General features: G+C 36.5%; 1 protein-coding gene across 5 annotated transcripts in view; it reads right to left on the bottom strand.

The window, feature by feature from the left end:
- The window catches only part of Bend5 (BEN domain containing 5), an 845,928-nt gene that overhangs the window by 101,954 nt on the left and 726,373 nt on the right, over positions 1 to 17,601 (bottom strand). For all 5 annotated transcript variants that reach the window (XM_069987272.1, XM_069987274.1, XM_069987271.1 and 2 more), the window contains one exon: positions 16,553 to 16,592. In XM_069987272.1, the coding sequence (XP_069843373.1) occupies positions 16,553 to 16,592 (40 nt within the window). The remainder of the gene's footprint in view (positions 1 to 16,552; positions 16,593 to 17,601) is intronic.

Raw genomic sequence — 17,601 nt, 5'->3', positions numbered from 1 at the left:
ATCCCTTCCAAGTTAACTTCAGCATTATAGACTGTCTAAGGTTTTTCATTATACTAACATGAAACTGACTAACAGAGTATGGTTACAAGACTGAGATATTTGAAGAGTACCTGTATGAAGGTGAGTCAGAGTCAGAATAGGAAGTTCAGAGGGAAGTTCAAGGAAATTAATTACCTTCCTTGTAAAACTATTTGGAATCTCTCATCTCCCAAACCATGAGATATAGAATAGCCAAGTTCAGTAGTGCTGAACATTCTATTCCTCCTGTAATAATCTTTTGATATTTTTCTGCTTCTTCCATAGATAACATTTACATGATAGATTATAACACATAGTAAATTAGGTTCTGTTAACATAGTTTCTTGTATTCTCTTTGGCTCAATTTATCTGTCTGTTGGATGATAGTAAGAAAAATTAGAAAACCATTTGTGCTTTAGAAGAAAAGGACCTATTGCTCCTGGGTCATTACAAGTCTTTTCAGTGCTGGTACTTGGCAAAAACTCAATAAATTCATAGGATGGATATATAAATAGATGACAGGTAGGTAGATAATGAATAGATAGATAGATAGATAGATAGATAGATAGATAGATAGATAGATAGATAGATAGATAGATAGATAGGCAAATTTGTGCTCATTTGTAGTAGGTCAGATGAATGATGGCTGCCAGGACACCTGTAATAAATGTAGGTCAGGGTGCCTATTACTGGGCCAATGACTAAGTCAACAACCACTCATATCTTAATGATCTTTGTCATACCCTTTCTTTTCTCTGAGTCCAGTTACTTCATAAGCAAAATAAAATAGACCAATTCAAGTGTGCTAAGTAGGCTTTTTATCACATACATTCAAATATTTACTAACTAGAGTACTATAAAACTGAATGTAGGCTGAGCAGGAAAGAATGTCATGATGATTTAAAGATGTCACAGACATGTGTGTTAAATGACTGGCAGTTTATGGGTCATGTATTTTCTTCACCCCAGTACTAAATAAAATCTTCAATAACATCTTTTTTCAAGGTGTCCTAAAAAGGATTACACAGACTTAATGCAAGTATCACTGATGGTGCTGCATTTTTCTCAGAAGCAAAAATCCCTTTCTATAGGCTAAGTTCCCCAGTAAAAAGACTAACTCTACCAGAAAGTTCTCCAAGCCTGTGAGTAGATGAAGTGGAAGCTAAAAAGGATAATTTTATAAAGAGGCAAAAATCCAGACAATGGAGCCAATATACTTAGCCACTTTTTGACTGGATGACCTTGAATGAATTACACAGCCTGTTGAAATCTTAGTTTCCCCCTGTCAAAAATAGGGTGATAACATTTACAGTTATGAGGCAGCATCTAGGATCTAGACACTTATAACATAGGAAATCTAGTACAGTACACAATTTTGTATGAGGGAGATTTTTCACTCTCTCACCTATAAAGAAAGTTCAGGGCGCCTTCGACTGTGAGTATGTTAGGCATATAAACTGTATCCTATTTGTCTGTTTTTACCCAGTTGTGAATACAAATGTTTAAATGTTTGAAAAAACAAATGTTTAAGAAATATTTACTGGTTTGAATTTAACTGAATTCAAATGCAATGAAATTAAACACACTTTTAGATCCTTCTCGGTCCCAACCATATTATCTGGCACGTGGTTTGCTCATGAATGCTTGTAGAATATAATTCTATGGTGGCCTAGTTCCAGGGCTGGAATGCATTAATGGAAAAACATATAATTCTCAGATGAACATTAGAAAAAGAGCCACACACTCCCTCACTGTTGGCATTGTTTCTTCAGAAGAGCTGCCACTTGCAGCTACTTCTGTTCCATACCCTCTTTCTCAGAGAAAAGAAAGTGATAATGAATCTCTTACTTTTCCTTTGTATTTATGTGAAAAACAAGATGATAATCTTCAACTATAGATGCAAGGGACAGTCAGAAATCACAAGTTTTCCTGCTGGGCCCAGCCTGTGTTGTCCCTGCTGGGTGGCATAAAAACCAGTGCCCCACTTAATCAGCTAGCTAGCATTTTTTTTTTAATCCCTTTTGTGTCCCAGTGACACTGAAAAAAAAAAAAACAACAATTTCAAATACCTGAGTCATTACCTCATTTTTCTAAACGACATATTTTTGTCAATGGCCCTCTATCTGTTCTTCTTTAGCTGATTCCTGAAGAATTTCAGGGCTTTAATGAGTACATCAATTATTGTTCATGGAAGAACTGATGTCTCCTTAAAGGTTATTTGAAGGTTGATTGCTATCTCAGTGCTTATATCCAGCAAATCTATCTCAGCCTTATGAATGCAGTTGACCTTTTTATAGGTACAGGGGAAAAAATAACAGAACAAAAGTTAATTTAGACCTCTATAATACAACTTTTTTTTCAGTAAAGAATAAAAGGGCATTGAAATCGATATCTGCACAATAACATGCTGATGAATGTTGGGATCCAATTTTCTCATTTTGCTAACTGGAGATTGGGAATTCTGAATAGTTTCAATCCTGCATTCTTGGGGCCCTGTGAAGTCTGCTGTATTGTGTCCACACAATACTGCTGCACACTCATTATAGAAGTACCAGTGGTCCTGAAAAGGTCAGTTAGTTAGAAATGTCAGCATTCAATGGAGCCTCGCAGACCTGTGTGTGCACAGATCCAATTAGAGCGGCCAGGCAACACCACTGTAACCCAGAATCCTAATGAGCAAGTAGAGGAAAGGTGGCAGTGCTTTCTTTTCTCTCTTTTATTCTCTGTATTCAAAAGAAATGGAGATTGCTTTCCAACCACCCTACCTGTAGTTGGTTAAGCTTTACTAAACATCACTTAGGCTCCAGGTAGGCTGGGAGGGGAACCCCAGGATCTGAAAGGCTGAGCAAGATGTGGAACAGCAAGATGTGGAAGGGAAAGTAATGAAGGAGGCGGGACCAGAACTTCAGACTTCAGACTAGTAGAATGAATCACGCTTTGCAAGACTTACTCAAGTGGATAACTAAGAGGAGAACAGCCTTTTTGTTCATTTTTGAGCCCTACTATGAGCTGGCTTTTGTCACTTTTTGATAAACCTAAAGAACTGATGCAAGTATGTGTGTTAGGAATACAATAAAGTCTTCATGTATAAGTTATCTGACATTTCATGATCTCATCTACTCTGGTTTTTCTCTACTTCTAGTTCATCACAAGTTGATAGTTTGGAAAAGTCCACTGGTCATCACCATTAATGCTATGGCATTCATGTTAAATCACTATAAAGTTTCTAAATGCTTTGTCTTTAAATTTCTATACTTACTAATTGTGGGCAATTTACACACTGGCTTGGTGTGGTCAGTAGAACTGTTTGGGCTTCTTCTCCTTCATTTTGTCTCACCTTCTCCTCCTCACCTTGGCTGTTCCTGGTCCCCACTCTTCACCTGGTGCTTCTAGATTCACTGGCACACTGAACTCCCTTTCTGGTTTCCATCATTGCATAATTCTTTCAAAGACTCAATATTTATCTTGGTGCTACAAACTTCACCTATAGTTCCATCCATTTCCTTCCTATCAATCTCTGGTTTGAGAATCAGTAAAATAGTCCAAACAACAAATAAAAGGTTTGAATAATTTTCTTACAAGTAATTCAGGGACTATACTTAGAGAAAAATACCAAGGATTTTACAGGGGACCACCGGATTTGTTAGCTGAACACAGAGCAATGGTTAATGAAATGTAAAACTCTTCTAACAAGTGAGTCCACACAAGTGAGTCCTTTGTATAATATGTTTTTTCAAGCAGGAATACTTTCTGAAGGGCAAGGAATCCATTAACTGATTGATCAATTGATCTACGCATCTAAGCTGGGTTGGACTTATTCCCTTTCTATTTTCCAAATATTCAAGTGCATCATGTTTATAAGACAATGATTCAGCAACCACCTGGAGAGGAAGAAAATATATAGCAGATTCAATAAAATTTCAGAGAATGAACTATTAGGCCAGGTTAATTTAGTGAGAAAAATTAATAGGTATCTATATTGAGCCATCTTTAGAAAACAACATCCTTTAATAATAACAAGAGTTTGGTGTGGGCCACTCAATACTTTTTGTTGTCTAATACAGCAGAAATGTAGTCAGTAGTATTTTCCCTATTTTAGGGATGCAAGAACTTATAATGTTATGCTCTCAAAGGTTAAGGTAAGAAATAGGTGCTATCATCTATCCTTGATAGAAAGCTAAGCCTCAAGACAGTTAAATTATTTTCATAAGAATATTAAGTCAAGAAGTAGCAGAACCACGACTGGAACTCAAATTTATCTGACTCCCCTACTTTCATTCCTGGCTAAGGCTGGTCTCATTTCATGTCTGGCAAGCATCGAACTTGTTCTCTGTTGCCTACTTTCCCAGGACCTCCTCAATGTCCTTGACCACTGGTACAAATCTGGTATAACCAGAAAGGACCTTCCCTTTGGATTCAAGGTAATTTATTTTCTTTATCTGAGGAGTCTTTCTGCCCAGAGATTCTGGCTGTGGAGCTTCTGGAGTGCCTACCCGTTCATACAGAGCAGATGCATGTGTATGCTAGTCTCAGTTCTTATTAGTCACATAGTTGGCTTAGCTTGGTCATAGGGATAGTCACTGCAAAAGTCATATGATTTCAGGTCATTTTTAAGTAATGCCAGGCCTCAATTCATACCCAATTTCAGGATTAGTGTTTATAACCCAACTCTTAGTCTGCACAATAGATTTCCCTGGGCATAGATATTCAAAGATGAGTTCATAATGAGTCAATCACAAAATGAAAACTATAGTTATTCTGCTGGTACTTCTGAGTAAAATTCTCTTACTTTTGTTTGCTGGCCTAGAATTTGGTAGAATGTAACATCTGCAGTGGTTACAGACATTGCAAAAACACATGTGGCCTGGGAATGGATTCAACACCGACTAAGTTACGTGGAAAAAGAAAAACAAAGTACAGATTGTGTCCGTTGAGCCCTATATCAAGATGCACAAAATGTCAGCTTTATTTCAGGAGTATTCATTTACATGATCCAATGAATTGCCTATTTTAGCCTAAACTAATTTAGTTTGGGATTGAAAGTTTCTGTTTATATAATCTGTGTGATTTAATTTTAGCTTTTGTGATTTAAATGTCAGTTTCTTTAGATTCAGCCTGATGACCAAGGTCTTGCTAACAATTTACTGACTGGATCTTCCTCATGCTGATCATATACTGTGAATTTGGATATCACATCTTCCCAGATCTTAACCCATCCACATGGATGTTCCAAAATACAATCCCCCAAGCTCTTTTCATCCAGACCCTCAGATAAGTCCTAGGACTTGGCATCCCTTGTAGATTTACCAAGGGATTTATCAATGTTCATATTATTTCATCTTCAGGAACCAGAAGAACGAACATGTTTTTCCTTGTTCTCATATTCCTCAGATTCTAGAATATGAAATTTATTGAAATTTAAGAAATAGAATAACATACAATACTTTTTTTTTTACAGTGAACATGGGAGATGGAAGTTTGGAGATAGAGGTGGAGCAAACTTTCTAGAAAATAAGTTGGTAATGAACATATTCTGTTCTTTAACTCAATAATTCCATTTCTAAAATAATCAGCATAAAATAACTTATAAGAAAGCAAAGATGTCATCTTATAAATATGTTAGAAACAATAGCAAGAAAGAAAAACCATTTGAGTACTCTTTGTATGTCCCTCCCCCACGATAAAATCTCTGTTTTCACTGTATTTGATGTTGGTATAATTTGTGGAGGGGAAGGGAAAAATTTGTTTAAATAAGGTTACAGGTGGACCCATTGCAACAATGAGATGTATAAGACATTATGTTGAAAAATGAACTTTACAACTTTGGGGGAGAGGAGTTAGGGAAGGGGGAGGGAAGGGATGGTAGGGAAAAAAAACAACGGAGGGGGTAACAATGCTCCATAGGAAATGTACTCATTGCCTTACTCATGTAACTGTAACTCCTCTGTACAGTATCTTTACAATAAAAAATATATAAAAGCAAAGATTTCTCACAAGTAATTTTATGGTAGAATAATTTATGAGTATATAAGATAATGCTAAGTGAATGAACTCCAAGACAGGGACACAAGAGGTTTTATCTTTCTTGCTGTTGTTTTTAAAGTACTGTGTGATTTTTTTTCTTTTGTATGTTCTTCCCCCATGGTATAACCCCTGTTTTCACTGTATTTGATTCCAGTATCCTCTACCTTGTTTATATATTTTTCTAATTTGGGGAGGGGAAGGGAAATAACAAAATGTTGAAATAAGGAAAAAGGTTGACCCTTTGTAACAATGAGATGTACAGAAACTATGTTGAAAATGAACTTTACGGCTGGGGGTGGGGTGGGAAGGAGAAGTTGGGGAGGTAGGGAGGGAAGGGATGGTAGGGGAAAAACAAAGGAGGGGGGTAACAATGCTTGATAGGAAATGTATTCATTATCTTACTCATGTAACTGTAACCATTTTGTACAGTATCTTTACAATAAAAATATATTGAAAAAAGAATAATTTATGAGTAAAACACCCACAAGTCACAAAAATATATACCTTCTTAAAATAAGTAAATCAGGTTACACATAAAAGATGGACAATATTAGAGACTTTAAAAATAAATATACCTTTGAAATGCTCCCAAAATGCTCACAGATCTAGTAATTTCATTCCTAGGAACATATGTTAGGAAAATAACCTAAAATGTAGACAAACACATATACGGTGGGTTGAGAAATTGTAAGATTGAAAACTAGAATAAAGTTAAATAGCCAACATCATTAACATGGGAAAGCATTACTGTTGTATAACTAAGTGAAAAGTCAGGATAAAATTTTATATTTTATATGATCTCAACTATGTAAAACAAAATTATACATGAATAGAAAAAAAGGCAAAGAAATATGTTAAAATATTAAGTAGTTATTGCCTTCTGGGATACAGTAATATTTTCATCTTCATAACTTTTCTGTATTTCTCAAAATTTTTACCGTAAGCATATGTAATTTTTTAGCTGAAAAAATGATTACAAAATGGTAAGTATGTAAACTACATAGCAAAATGGAGATTGTTTATGAAATAATGCTAAGTGAAAAAAGATGTACATAAAAACTTACTGTGATTGCAATTATGTAAATGTGTTTCTGCATATAGGCAAGAACTGAAAGGAAAATGTATAAATAGAATTAGGTTTTGTATTGTGCTATGGCTGTGGAATTAGGAGTAATTTATTTTTCTTTTCTAAAGCTGTTTTTTTAAAGCTGTTTTTAATGATGTGTATGGAGTTTTTTGAACCATTTCCTCTGTGTATATCCACTATGCTGCCAGATTGGTTCCACAGGTCTTGTGTTAACTCTAAAACTCGCCACAAGGCAGGTGAGAATGGCTGGAATTCTCCTGTTCATTTATTCTACAAAGGGGCCAAGTTTACATCATGAGGGACACAAAGTCCAAAGTTGTCATGTAATAGCAACAAGGTTAGCCCATCATCATTTCCCATAAGGATTGTTTAAAAAAGTTTAAGACAGGATGAAGAACTTGATGGATATTTGCAATGAGAACATATCTGGGTTTTTTTTTTTTTAAGTTTTAGAATTTTCTATGGTATCTTAGGAATCAAATGTCTCTTCAGAATGTAGGTTAAACAATGCAGGAACTCCTGGTGATTTTGAAGTCTCTGGCATTGTAGGCCTCCCTTGTCCCTAGAAAAGTGGGTAGTTAGAATCCTGTCTGAGAAAGAGTTGCAAGAGCTAACTGCATAGTCACATAACATTTGTATCTGGTAATAAAAAAGGCCAAAAATTAATAACAATATAGATTTGGAATTGAACCTTAATCACTTAATCACTGCCTGAGTAGATAGCATACTATCAAAAAGGCTGAGATTAGGAGGATTGCCATTAAAGGCAAAACTGAGGGAAAAAATTCTAGAGATCCCACTTCAACAGATGAAGTTTGATGTATGGTGTGCTCCCAGCTATGGTGAGAAGCATAAATGCAAGGACAATGGTCCAAGCTGACCCAGGGAAAAAGTGACACTCTATCTCACAAATAGGCTAACCCAAATATGTATTATCCCTAAAAAGGGATGGAGGCTATAGTTCAAGTAGTCAAGCGCTGCCTTATAAGTATGAAGCCTTGAGTTCAAACACTAGCATTGTCAAAGAAAGAACAAATGAAAGTAAGAATGAATGAACAAAAGAAAGAAGGAAAGAGAAAGAAAGGAGAAATAATACAAAGAAGGATCTATCCTTCTTTCAAACCTGGATACCCACAAACAAAAGAGTGAATCTTACTCCTATCTTGCATCATATCAAAATATTAACTTAAAATGAATCAAAGATGTAAATGTATGAACTAGAGCGATACAACTCTCAGAAGGAAATATAGGGAGTAAAACTTTGTATTTTTGGGTTAGGCTTTTTCTTTTTAGACATGACACAAAAAAATCAATAAATTAGACTTTATAAAAATTAAAAAGTTTTGGCTTCAAAGTAGTATAGAGAAAGTGAAAAGATAAGATAAACAACCCACAGATATAAGAAAGTAACTGCAAACTATAAATCTAATACAATTGCATCCAGAATATACACATATTAAATTCTTAGAATTCACCAAAAGACAAATATAATTTGATTGAAATGGGTAATGGAAAATAATTTGAATAGACATTTTTTCAAAGAATATATACAAATGGTTCATTAAGCACATGAAAATATATTCAAAATTATTAGATATTAGGGAAATGCAAATCAGAATCACAATGAGATGCTATTTCATACCCATGAGGATGTCTATAATAAAAAAGATGGATAATAGCAAGTATCAGAGAGGATGTGAAGAAATTGGAACTGTTCTACATTACTAATGGGAATGCAAAATGATACAATTATTTCCTAAACAGTTTCTCAACTTTTATTCTAAAGTTGAATGTAGTTGAGCAGTTGAGCAGTAATTCCATTCCGATTCTATTTCCAAGAGAATTGAAAGTATGTCTCCACAAAAACTTGCCTACAAATATTCACAGCTCCAGATAGAAAAAATCCAAATGCTCTTTCACAGACAAACAGATAGTACACATATATAATGAAACATTATTCAGAAATAAAAAAGGATGAAGTATTGATATATGCTACAATAAGGGTGAACCTTGAAAACATGTTAAATAAAAAAGTGAGTCACAAAAGGTTCTATGTGCTATGATTTCATTTGATGATATATCCAGACAGGCAAATCCACAGAGACAGAAAGTAGACTATTAGTTTCCAACAGCTGGGAGAAGGAAGAAATAGGATGTGATCGCCAATTGATATAGGTTTCTATTTGGGGTGGTAACAATATTTTGGGACCAGATAATGGTGATGATTGTACAACTGTGCCAATAGCCTGAAAACCCCATGAACTGTGCACTTGAAAGGGTGAATTTTATGACATGTGAATTATATCTCAATTAAATTTTTATTTAGCAAAAGTTATAACTAAAAGCTATATAATAGGATAATATCAAAATCTTTTTAGAAGTATGATAAATTGCCAAAGATTTTAATAATATGTATTGACACATTCTTTCCTATGAGAATATTATATAACTCTACTCTGTTAAATTTATAGGTGGAGACTTTGGACAAAAGTGACTATCTTCAGAGTTTTTACGAGTGGATACACTCACATCATCTCTCCTTTTCCTTTTCTGCCACGAGAGCCAGTGTGGCAAATGCTGTCTGTATCCCCTGGGCAATCCCACATAGTCCCTTGACTCCTATTATATCTGCATGTGTTGAATAACTTCTAATTGATAATATCTGTAAACCCATCTTAAGAGTTTCCTGTGACCAGTGAAAATTGCTGTGTCTACCCATTGAGAAAAATGGAGATGTCAGAGAATTAACAACTTCACCCATACTCTTACTATTTCGTCTTTCAAAAAGATAAGCCTGGAGCTTCTTTTCCACATTGACCCCCAAGTTTCTTTAGGAGTTTATGAACTGGTTGCCCTCTGTGATAACTTGCCTAGTAATGAAACTTCCTTCAGCAGGCCTTTCCTTCAGTAATTCACCTTGTAGGAATTTTTCCTAAAGAAATTAGAAACACTTGCAACTCTCTTCTACACGAGCATCTTCATTATGGTGTTATATATAGTTGACTTTCTTCCTTTTCCTGTCTCATTTAACTATCTCTCTACCAGTGCCTTCAGGATCTCCTCCAAAACAAACCACTTGCACTAAAACATTAGGTAATTAAAACTAAGACACTCAGCCAAGTTCCAAATAGAGGGTGCTTAGGCAATAAAGATGATGAAAAGCAGGCTGACTACAGTCCTCATGGAACCGGTACCAAGAGTGTGAGATAGTATTTTGTTTTTAAGCTTCTGAAATTCTGATGTCATCCTTTCTTCAGTATCAGACCTACAGAACAATGTGAACCTTTCCTTCAGTAATTTTTACTCTAGGGATCTTTCCTAAAGAAATAGAAATGCATACAACTTTTATACAAGACTGTTCATTGTAGTGTTCTGTATAGTTACATAATTAAATACAATTTATGTTGTGTATATTACAATAGGGGAATATAATAGCATGCTTTTCAGTTATAGAAAATTCCCTCCAAAAATATTTAATAACATAGAGGATGTCCAACCCAAAAGTTTATGTAGTAAAAGATAATTTTATTTTTAAATTATCCATATGTGCAAAAGACTTAGTGTTTTTCTCCAGGCTGTTAGGTTTTGTACTTGGTGAGTAAAAGCCTAATTCCTTGTTTTGTCTCTTTTCTATTGGGGAGAATAAAAAGTGAAGAAGAACCTATATTTAGACTTCTGGTAAGAAAATAAATTCATGTTTCAATAAACCTCTATATTCTCATAGTATTACACAGTGTGTGTAAAAAAAGAATGAAACTATTCAGTGAGCTTTATTATGTGAGATATAGCTCTATGATGCTGAAATGACCCAAGTGAAAAAGGATTAAGTGGTTCTGAGGCTACTGGTGTGTTGAGATGAGATATAGAGGCAAGGAGTAGCTATGAGACAAGGGAGACTAAAATTCTCTCCAGGAGATGGTAATCATAGGCTAGCAATTAGTCAGAGCAAGGGCCATGGGCTCTTTGACATAAGAAGAAAAGTATTTTCTATATCAGCTGCAGGAGATATCTCATAGGCATCATACACCTAGAAAGATGAGGAATATAGATTCCAAGACTAGAAGGCATCCTGCAATGTTTGTCTTTGGATCTGCCATAGCACAATATTCCCCAGGCCCGTTCTAGAAGATGTGGGTAGAGGAAACAGCACAGTGTAAGTTTCAGGGGTGGAGAGAAAAAACCAGAGAATTTCCTTTTCAAAGTGATTCTCCAAATTAAAATTGCAATAGACATGAAGAAACTGAATGCTAAAAATGATCAACAATTGGAACTTGAATTCCCTCCAGACAAAACTTATTTTATGGAGCAAAGATTTTAAAATAAGGATATTGAAGATGTTCAGAGAAACAAATGAAGACATTAAAACAGAACAAGAAATTATGAAATAGAATAGGCAGAAATAAAACAAGAACAGGTGGATAAGAACAAAATTAGAAATCTTCAAAATAAAATATATAGTTGTTGAAATATTTTTGAAGATAGAAAAAAATCTAGATTAGACATGGTCAAAAAGTGAATTTATTCATGCATGTTATGTGTAGAAATTCAGTTAAGTAAGATAAAAAAGAAATACAAACATTAAAAAAATCTTTTGAAAAACCACAGAGGCCACTTGGTAGGAATTAATATTTATTTAAAAGATATACTTAAAGGAATGAATCAAAGGAATAGTGAAGCAAACAATATTTGAAAAGATAAATCACCAATAATTTCCCAGTAATTTTCTAGAACTAAAGGAGCATATAGGTTCTTTGGTAGAAAGTATTCCTAGAGTATAAAAAAAGAATAAAGGTAAACAAATGAGATGAGAGAGAGCCTCAGAAAGTTTTCTGTCTAGGCGAAACGTGATCCTCCCAACCCCAGCCTCCTAGGAGGTAAGAGCACAGGAATGAGTCCTGTTCCTGGCTTACATCAAATTTTTGTTCCACTTCAAATCTCATGTTCCTATATAGCATAGTGCACAGAAATCAGAGCCTATAACCTGAAGTGCTCATTCTTGACTCAAGCATGAAACCATAGGCATTACCTAAGATAAGAAGCTGCTTAGCCAGGTACTGGTGCCTCACGCCTGTAATCCTAGCTACTCAGGAGGCTGAGATCTGAGGATCACAGATCTAGGCCATCCTTGACAGGAAAGTACATGAGACTCTTATTTATCACAATAAATTACTCAAAAAAAAAGTGGCACTGTGGCTCAAGTGATAGAGTGCTAGCCTTGAGCACAAAAGGTCAGGGAGAGCACCCAGATCCTGAGTTCAAGCCCCAGGACTGGCCACAAAAATAAAATAAAAAATAAAATTATAATTTAAAAATATATAATTGTGTCTTCAAAGGAACAGCATATAAGGGGAAAGGGGCAGCATATTTTATATTAATTATAAATACTATTAAAATTGTGATTTATCATAGATAAGACAGTGTGAAACCGGGTGCCGGTGGCTCACGCCTATAATCCTAGCTACCCAGGAGGCTGAGATCTGAGGATCGAGGTTCAAAGCCAGCCCAGGCAGGAAACTCTTATCCATGAAACTCTTATCTCCAATAAACCACCAGAAAACCAGAAGTGGCACTGTAGCTCAAGTGGTAGAGTGCTAGCCTTGAGCTGAAGTGCTGAGGGATTGAGGGACAGCACTCAGGCCCAGAGTTCAAGCCCCACAACAGACAAAAAAAAAAAAAAAAAAAAGGACAATGGAAGCTGATGAATAGTAAGACTGGTAAACCAATGGAATAGCATAAGGCCAGAAACAGATTGTGTACAGGTAAAAGCATGTGACAAGCGTGTAATTGCTGACACGTGGGTAAAAGGATGAATTAATTATTTCATGGTGCTTAGACATTGGGTTATCCATTCATAAATATAAAACACAATTAAATCCCTATTTCCTATCATACACTAAGATCAGTCCTGAATGATGCACAGTATGACACAATACTTACATAAGATTTTAGAATTAAATATAGGAGAATATCATATCCTGGTTGAGAAGAATTTCTCAAGTAACAAAAGCAAAGCTCATAAAGCAAGAAATTTAAAAACTCAATATTAAAATTATAGACATACTTTTCATTTATCCAAACACATCACAAACAAAATTATAAAGTACAAGCCAAACTCTAGGCGAAGTGATTTGCAGTGAATATAAGGGATATATTTAGAAAAGTAAATTACAATTTTTTAAAAAAGGAACTATTCAATAGAATATGCACAAATGATATGGGAAGTTAATTCACTGAAGAGACCAAAACAGCCAGTTAATATAGGAAAAGATATTCAACCCCACTTGTAATCAAGGAAACATATTATAATGACAATGGGATACCATTTCCCATTTATCACAGTGACTGCTGAAATTCATAGGTGTGATATTTCTAAGTGGTGGATGCAGGGAAAGGGAAATTTACTTTAGAGAACAACTGGCTATTATGTAGTAAATTTGAATATGCATATAATCAGTAATCTCTCCTTCTCTCTGTCTCCTAGAGAAGTTATCATACTTATGCACAAGGAGACATATAAAAATGCTCTTAATAGCACTCTTTGTAACTGGGAAAAACCTATAATATAAATTGTGAGTAATAAAATAGAGATAAATAATAATACAATGTTATATGGAATATTCCACAGCAATTAAGGAATATACCAGAACCATTTGTATCAACATGGATTAATATCTTCAATATATTGAGTATGGAAAAATGTTGACTATTTTGCTATATGAAACTATTCATAGGGATTAATACAATGCTAACAGTCACATTTTTGAACACACAAATATGAGGAAATATTGATTACATGATAATAGTTACCTCTAGGGTAGTGGGAGACAGATTCATTTAGAAAGGAACATAGAAAAGTTTCAGTGATGTCTGTAAGTGATTGAATGGGAGATTCTGGTATAGATGGCACAATGCTGATATGATAAGGCCAAGGTATTGGAAAGGCATGGTAAATGACTGTCATTATATATCTACTCTTTCTTATGCATTCAGAATTATTCTCAATAAGCAAAGTAAGATTTCTTTTCTTTTCTTTTCTTTTTTTGTCAGCTGTGGGGCTTGAACTCTGGGCCTGGGCTGTTGTCCCTCAGCTCTTCAGCTCAAGGCTAGCACTCTACCACAAGAGCCACAGTGCCACTTCTGGGTTTCTGAATGGTTTATTGGAGATAAGAATCTCACAGACTTTCCTTCCCCCCCGGCTGGCTTTGAACCAGGATCCTCAGATCTCAGCCTCCTGAGCAACTAGGATTACAGGCGTGAGCCACTGGTGCCTGGCTACAAAGTAATATTTCTAAGGAAGATACCATACAGATTGTTAATGCTTGCAAATTCTCAATCAGCATTTCACAATGTTCCTAGTCTATGTGGAATGGCAGCATCAGCCTGCAGTATTATGTTTGGGATGTTCTATTGAGAACAGAGAAGCCAGAGCCTCCCAATGGCAGCACCAGCCAAGTAGCAAGTGTGCTGTGGGCTACCACAGCTCCTGGTATGGTGGGAGAACTGGAATGAATCTGATAGTGAGAGACAGTTAATGCAAGTGCTTTGGACATGAAATGGAGACATCGAGATAATCCCCATTGTAATGGTGCTTCTTAGCCTTTCCAAACCAGGGAACCCATGGATAATATTTGTCTGGCACTCTGACAAAGTGTAGAGGTAACCATTTTGGGGGAAGAGTTGGACTCCGGCTGCCCAGGTCTACCTGTGACCTTGAGAGCTTAATGGATCAATATCTCACAATAACACTGAAGTGTAGTCCAGTTGCTGAACACCAGTGCACCACACATACCTTCTGAGGAGTGCTGACCCGGAAGATATTCTTTTCTAGTCTAATAGGAGGGATAATTATAAACCACTCTAGCTCCAGCAGTGCTGAGAATTTTGCAATCCCACAGCTATCTAAAAGGAGTGTACTGGGACTTACAACTACTCTGCTTGAAATTGTGCACTTGAAATTAGAAGTAGAAAAGGCTACCATAAAAGGAATACTGTTTAACAGTCTAAAAATGTCCTTCTAAAGCAACTGACAACAGATCAAGAACCCTCTCCAAGTCATCTTAGACATTACATCAGAGTGTGAGCAGAGGAAACCTGAGCAGAGCATTTGTAATAGAAAAGGCTGCAATTACAGAGAACAGGACAAGGATAATCCCTCACCAGCAACGTGATGAGGAAGAATTGGACCAGCCACATGAGTAAACCATTCTAGTTATGTCAGCTCAAAATAGGAAATTCCTCTAGACATTAATAATATATGCATTGAATAAAATTAATTCCATAGATGGATTCAACATTGTTCAAATGAGTTTCATATTTATTCTTCTGAAATCTGAAGTCTGAAGACTATCACACAGAAATATAGGAAGGCCATCAGTAAGACCATCTGAGCTGGGTAATCCCAACTTACATTTCAGTCACTGTCTCCTCCTCTACTTACTTAGACCAGGTGATCAGCCTTTGTGCTAGAATATTACCTGCAAAGCACAATTTCACAGTTTCTCTGAGAGACAATTGCCCCCCATTATCCCAGGCTTGGGAGAATGATACAGTGTTCAGCCATATGGATTACTAAGATATTGAAATATATCCGTATTTATTGACAATGAGCCATCCCCTAGCTCTTCCTCCTCCTTTAGGATCCTGTCTCCTTACTTTTCAATGTTAATACATAGTATAACAGGTAGTCATCAGAGCTCTTAAATATTTTGAGTATCACCCATGGGTGAGAATGAACCACCACATTGACTGTTAAATGCCCAACAATCCTCCAAACACCACCACCTCCTTGGACCTGTGAGAGAATTGGACTTCTCCAATTTTGTCCCAATTGACCAAACCAAAGTAAAATACCTCTCTGGCAAAATTAAACTGTTCAACTTCTCTCTAGATTAGATGTCAAGCCTAAGGGAAAGAAATAATCTTTTAATCCCATGGCCACATCTTTGGTGGGGGACTCTTAACTTTCTTCTAAATGTGAGAGACTAAAACCATCTTGACACTCAGCATCACCAACCAAACCTGATCATTTCCTTCACCCTGCCTCCTCCTCTGAGCCATTTTTTATTCCATGACACCTTTAAGTCAGCTTCTCCACTCCCTATAACTTTAAAACTTGTCACTCAGAAAACCAGGACATTTCCTTGACAACTGAATGCACTGAGTGATTTGAGAGAGACAAGCAACATCCACAGTATCAGCCCAGCTGTGTACAGCGTAAAGATGAGGCATCTCAGAGCTGGGAGAGAGAAAAGGAAGTGCCCCTGAGGCACAGGGTGGGAGGAAGAAGGTCATCCTTAGCATCACATTTCTGCTATTCTTTCAGGGAGTCAAGGAAAAAGGGCAGGAAATGCATTTGGATAGGCAACAAAGCATCATGGCAGGAAACAGGGAAAAGCCAAGGCAGAACAGCCGGCACCTACTCACCAGGGCTGGTTATTGTCAGGAGGTCAAGCTGCCGCTGTTGCTGCAAAAGAAAACACATTGTGAGAACAAATGATTTAAGCCACAGCCAAACTTGTGCTTAGCAGGTCAGGACGGACATGTAAACTGAAGTTTGGACACATAGAGCTGTATAAATTTTATGGAATATAGTATTGATTCACAATTCAGCAGAGGGTCTGAACACAGGGAATGGACAGTCTTTTTGCTTATTCTTAGAAGTGCAGATGATTAGAGCTAAGGGTCCTTTTATGGCTTCTAATCACACCCTGGTAGAATAAGGCCCCTCTAGGACCACAAAGAAATTTCTATTCTCTCAGCAGAGAGCTCATTTGTCTCCACCAATCTTAGATTTATTTGCTCACACTGGAGGCATTGGTGAGTGTCTGATACCCAAGGAGCCTTCTTTGTCGTAGGTGCTTCTATTACTCTCAACTTCCAATAACTCTGTGCATGTGCTATGTGTGTGTGTGTGTGTGTGTGTGTGTGTGTGTGAGAGAGAGAGAGAGAGAGAGAGAGAGAGAGAGAGAGAGACAGACAGACAGACAGACAGACAGACAGACAGACAGACAGACAGACAGACCGATAGAGAGACAGAGAGACAGAGACAGTAACAGAGACAGAGAAAGAGACAGGGAGAAAGACAGAGACAGAGAGACAGAGCCTTAGGGATTGAACTCAGGGCTAGGGCACTGTCCCTGAGATTTTTTTGTTCAAGGCTAATGCTCTACCATTTGAGACATAGCTCCATTTCCAGCTTTTTGGATGCTTAATTGGAGATAAGAGTCTTATGGGCTTTGCTGCCTAGGCTGGCTTCAAACAGTGATCCTCAGTTCTCAGCCTCCTAGGTAGTGAGGATTACAGGTGTGAGCCACTGGTGCCCATCTCAAATAATAACTTCTTTCCAATTAAGATACTTTGGTGTTGCTTTATTTCTCCAGCCTGATCAATAATGCTATGATGATCCAATCATTCCTTCTCTAACTATCCTTATCCTTTTGAATGAGTATACTAGGTTATATGTATGAGGTTCC

This window comes from Dipodomys merriami, unplaced genomic scaffold (genome assembly GCF_024711535.1).
Source record: "Dipodomys merriami isolate MVZ:Mamm:240054 unplaced genomic scaffold, mDipMer1.0.p SCAF_34, whole genome shotgun sequence".
Taxonomy (NCBI): Eukaryota; Metazoa; Chordata; class Mammalia; order Rodentia; family Heteromyidae; genus Dipodomys; species Dipodomys merriami.
The sequence above is the reverse complement of the archived record's forward strand: the minus strand, read 5'-3'. Positions and strand labels throughout refer to the sequence as shown.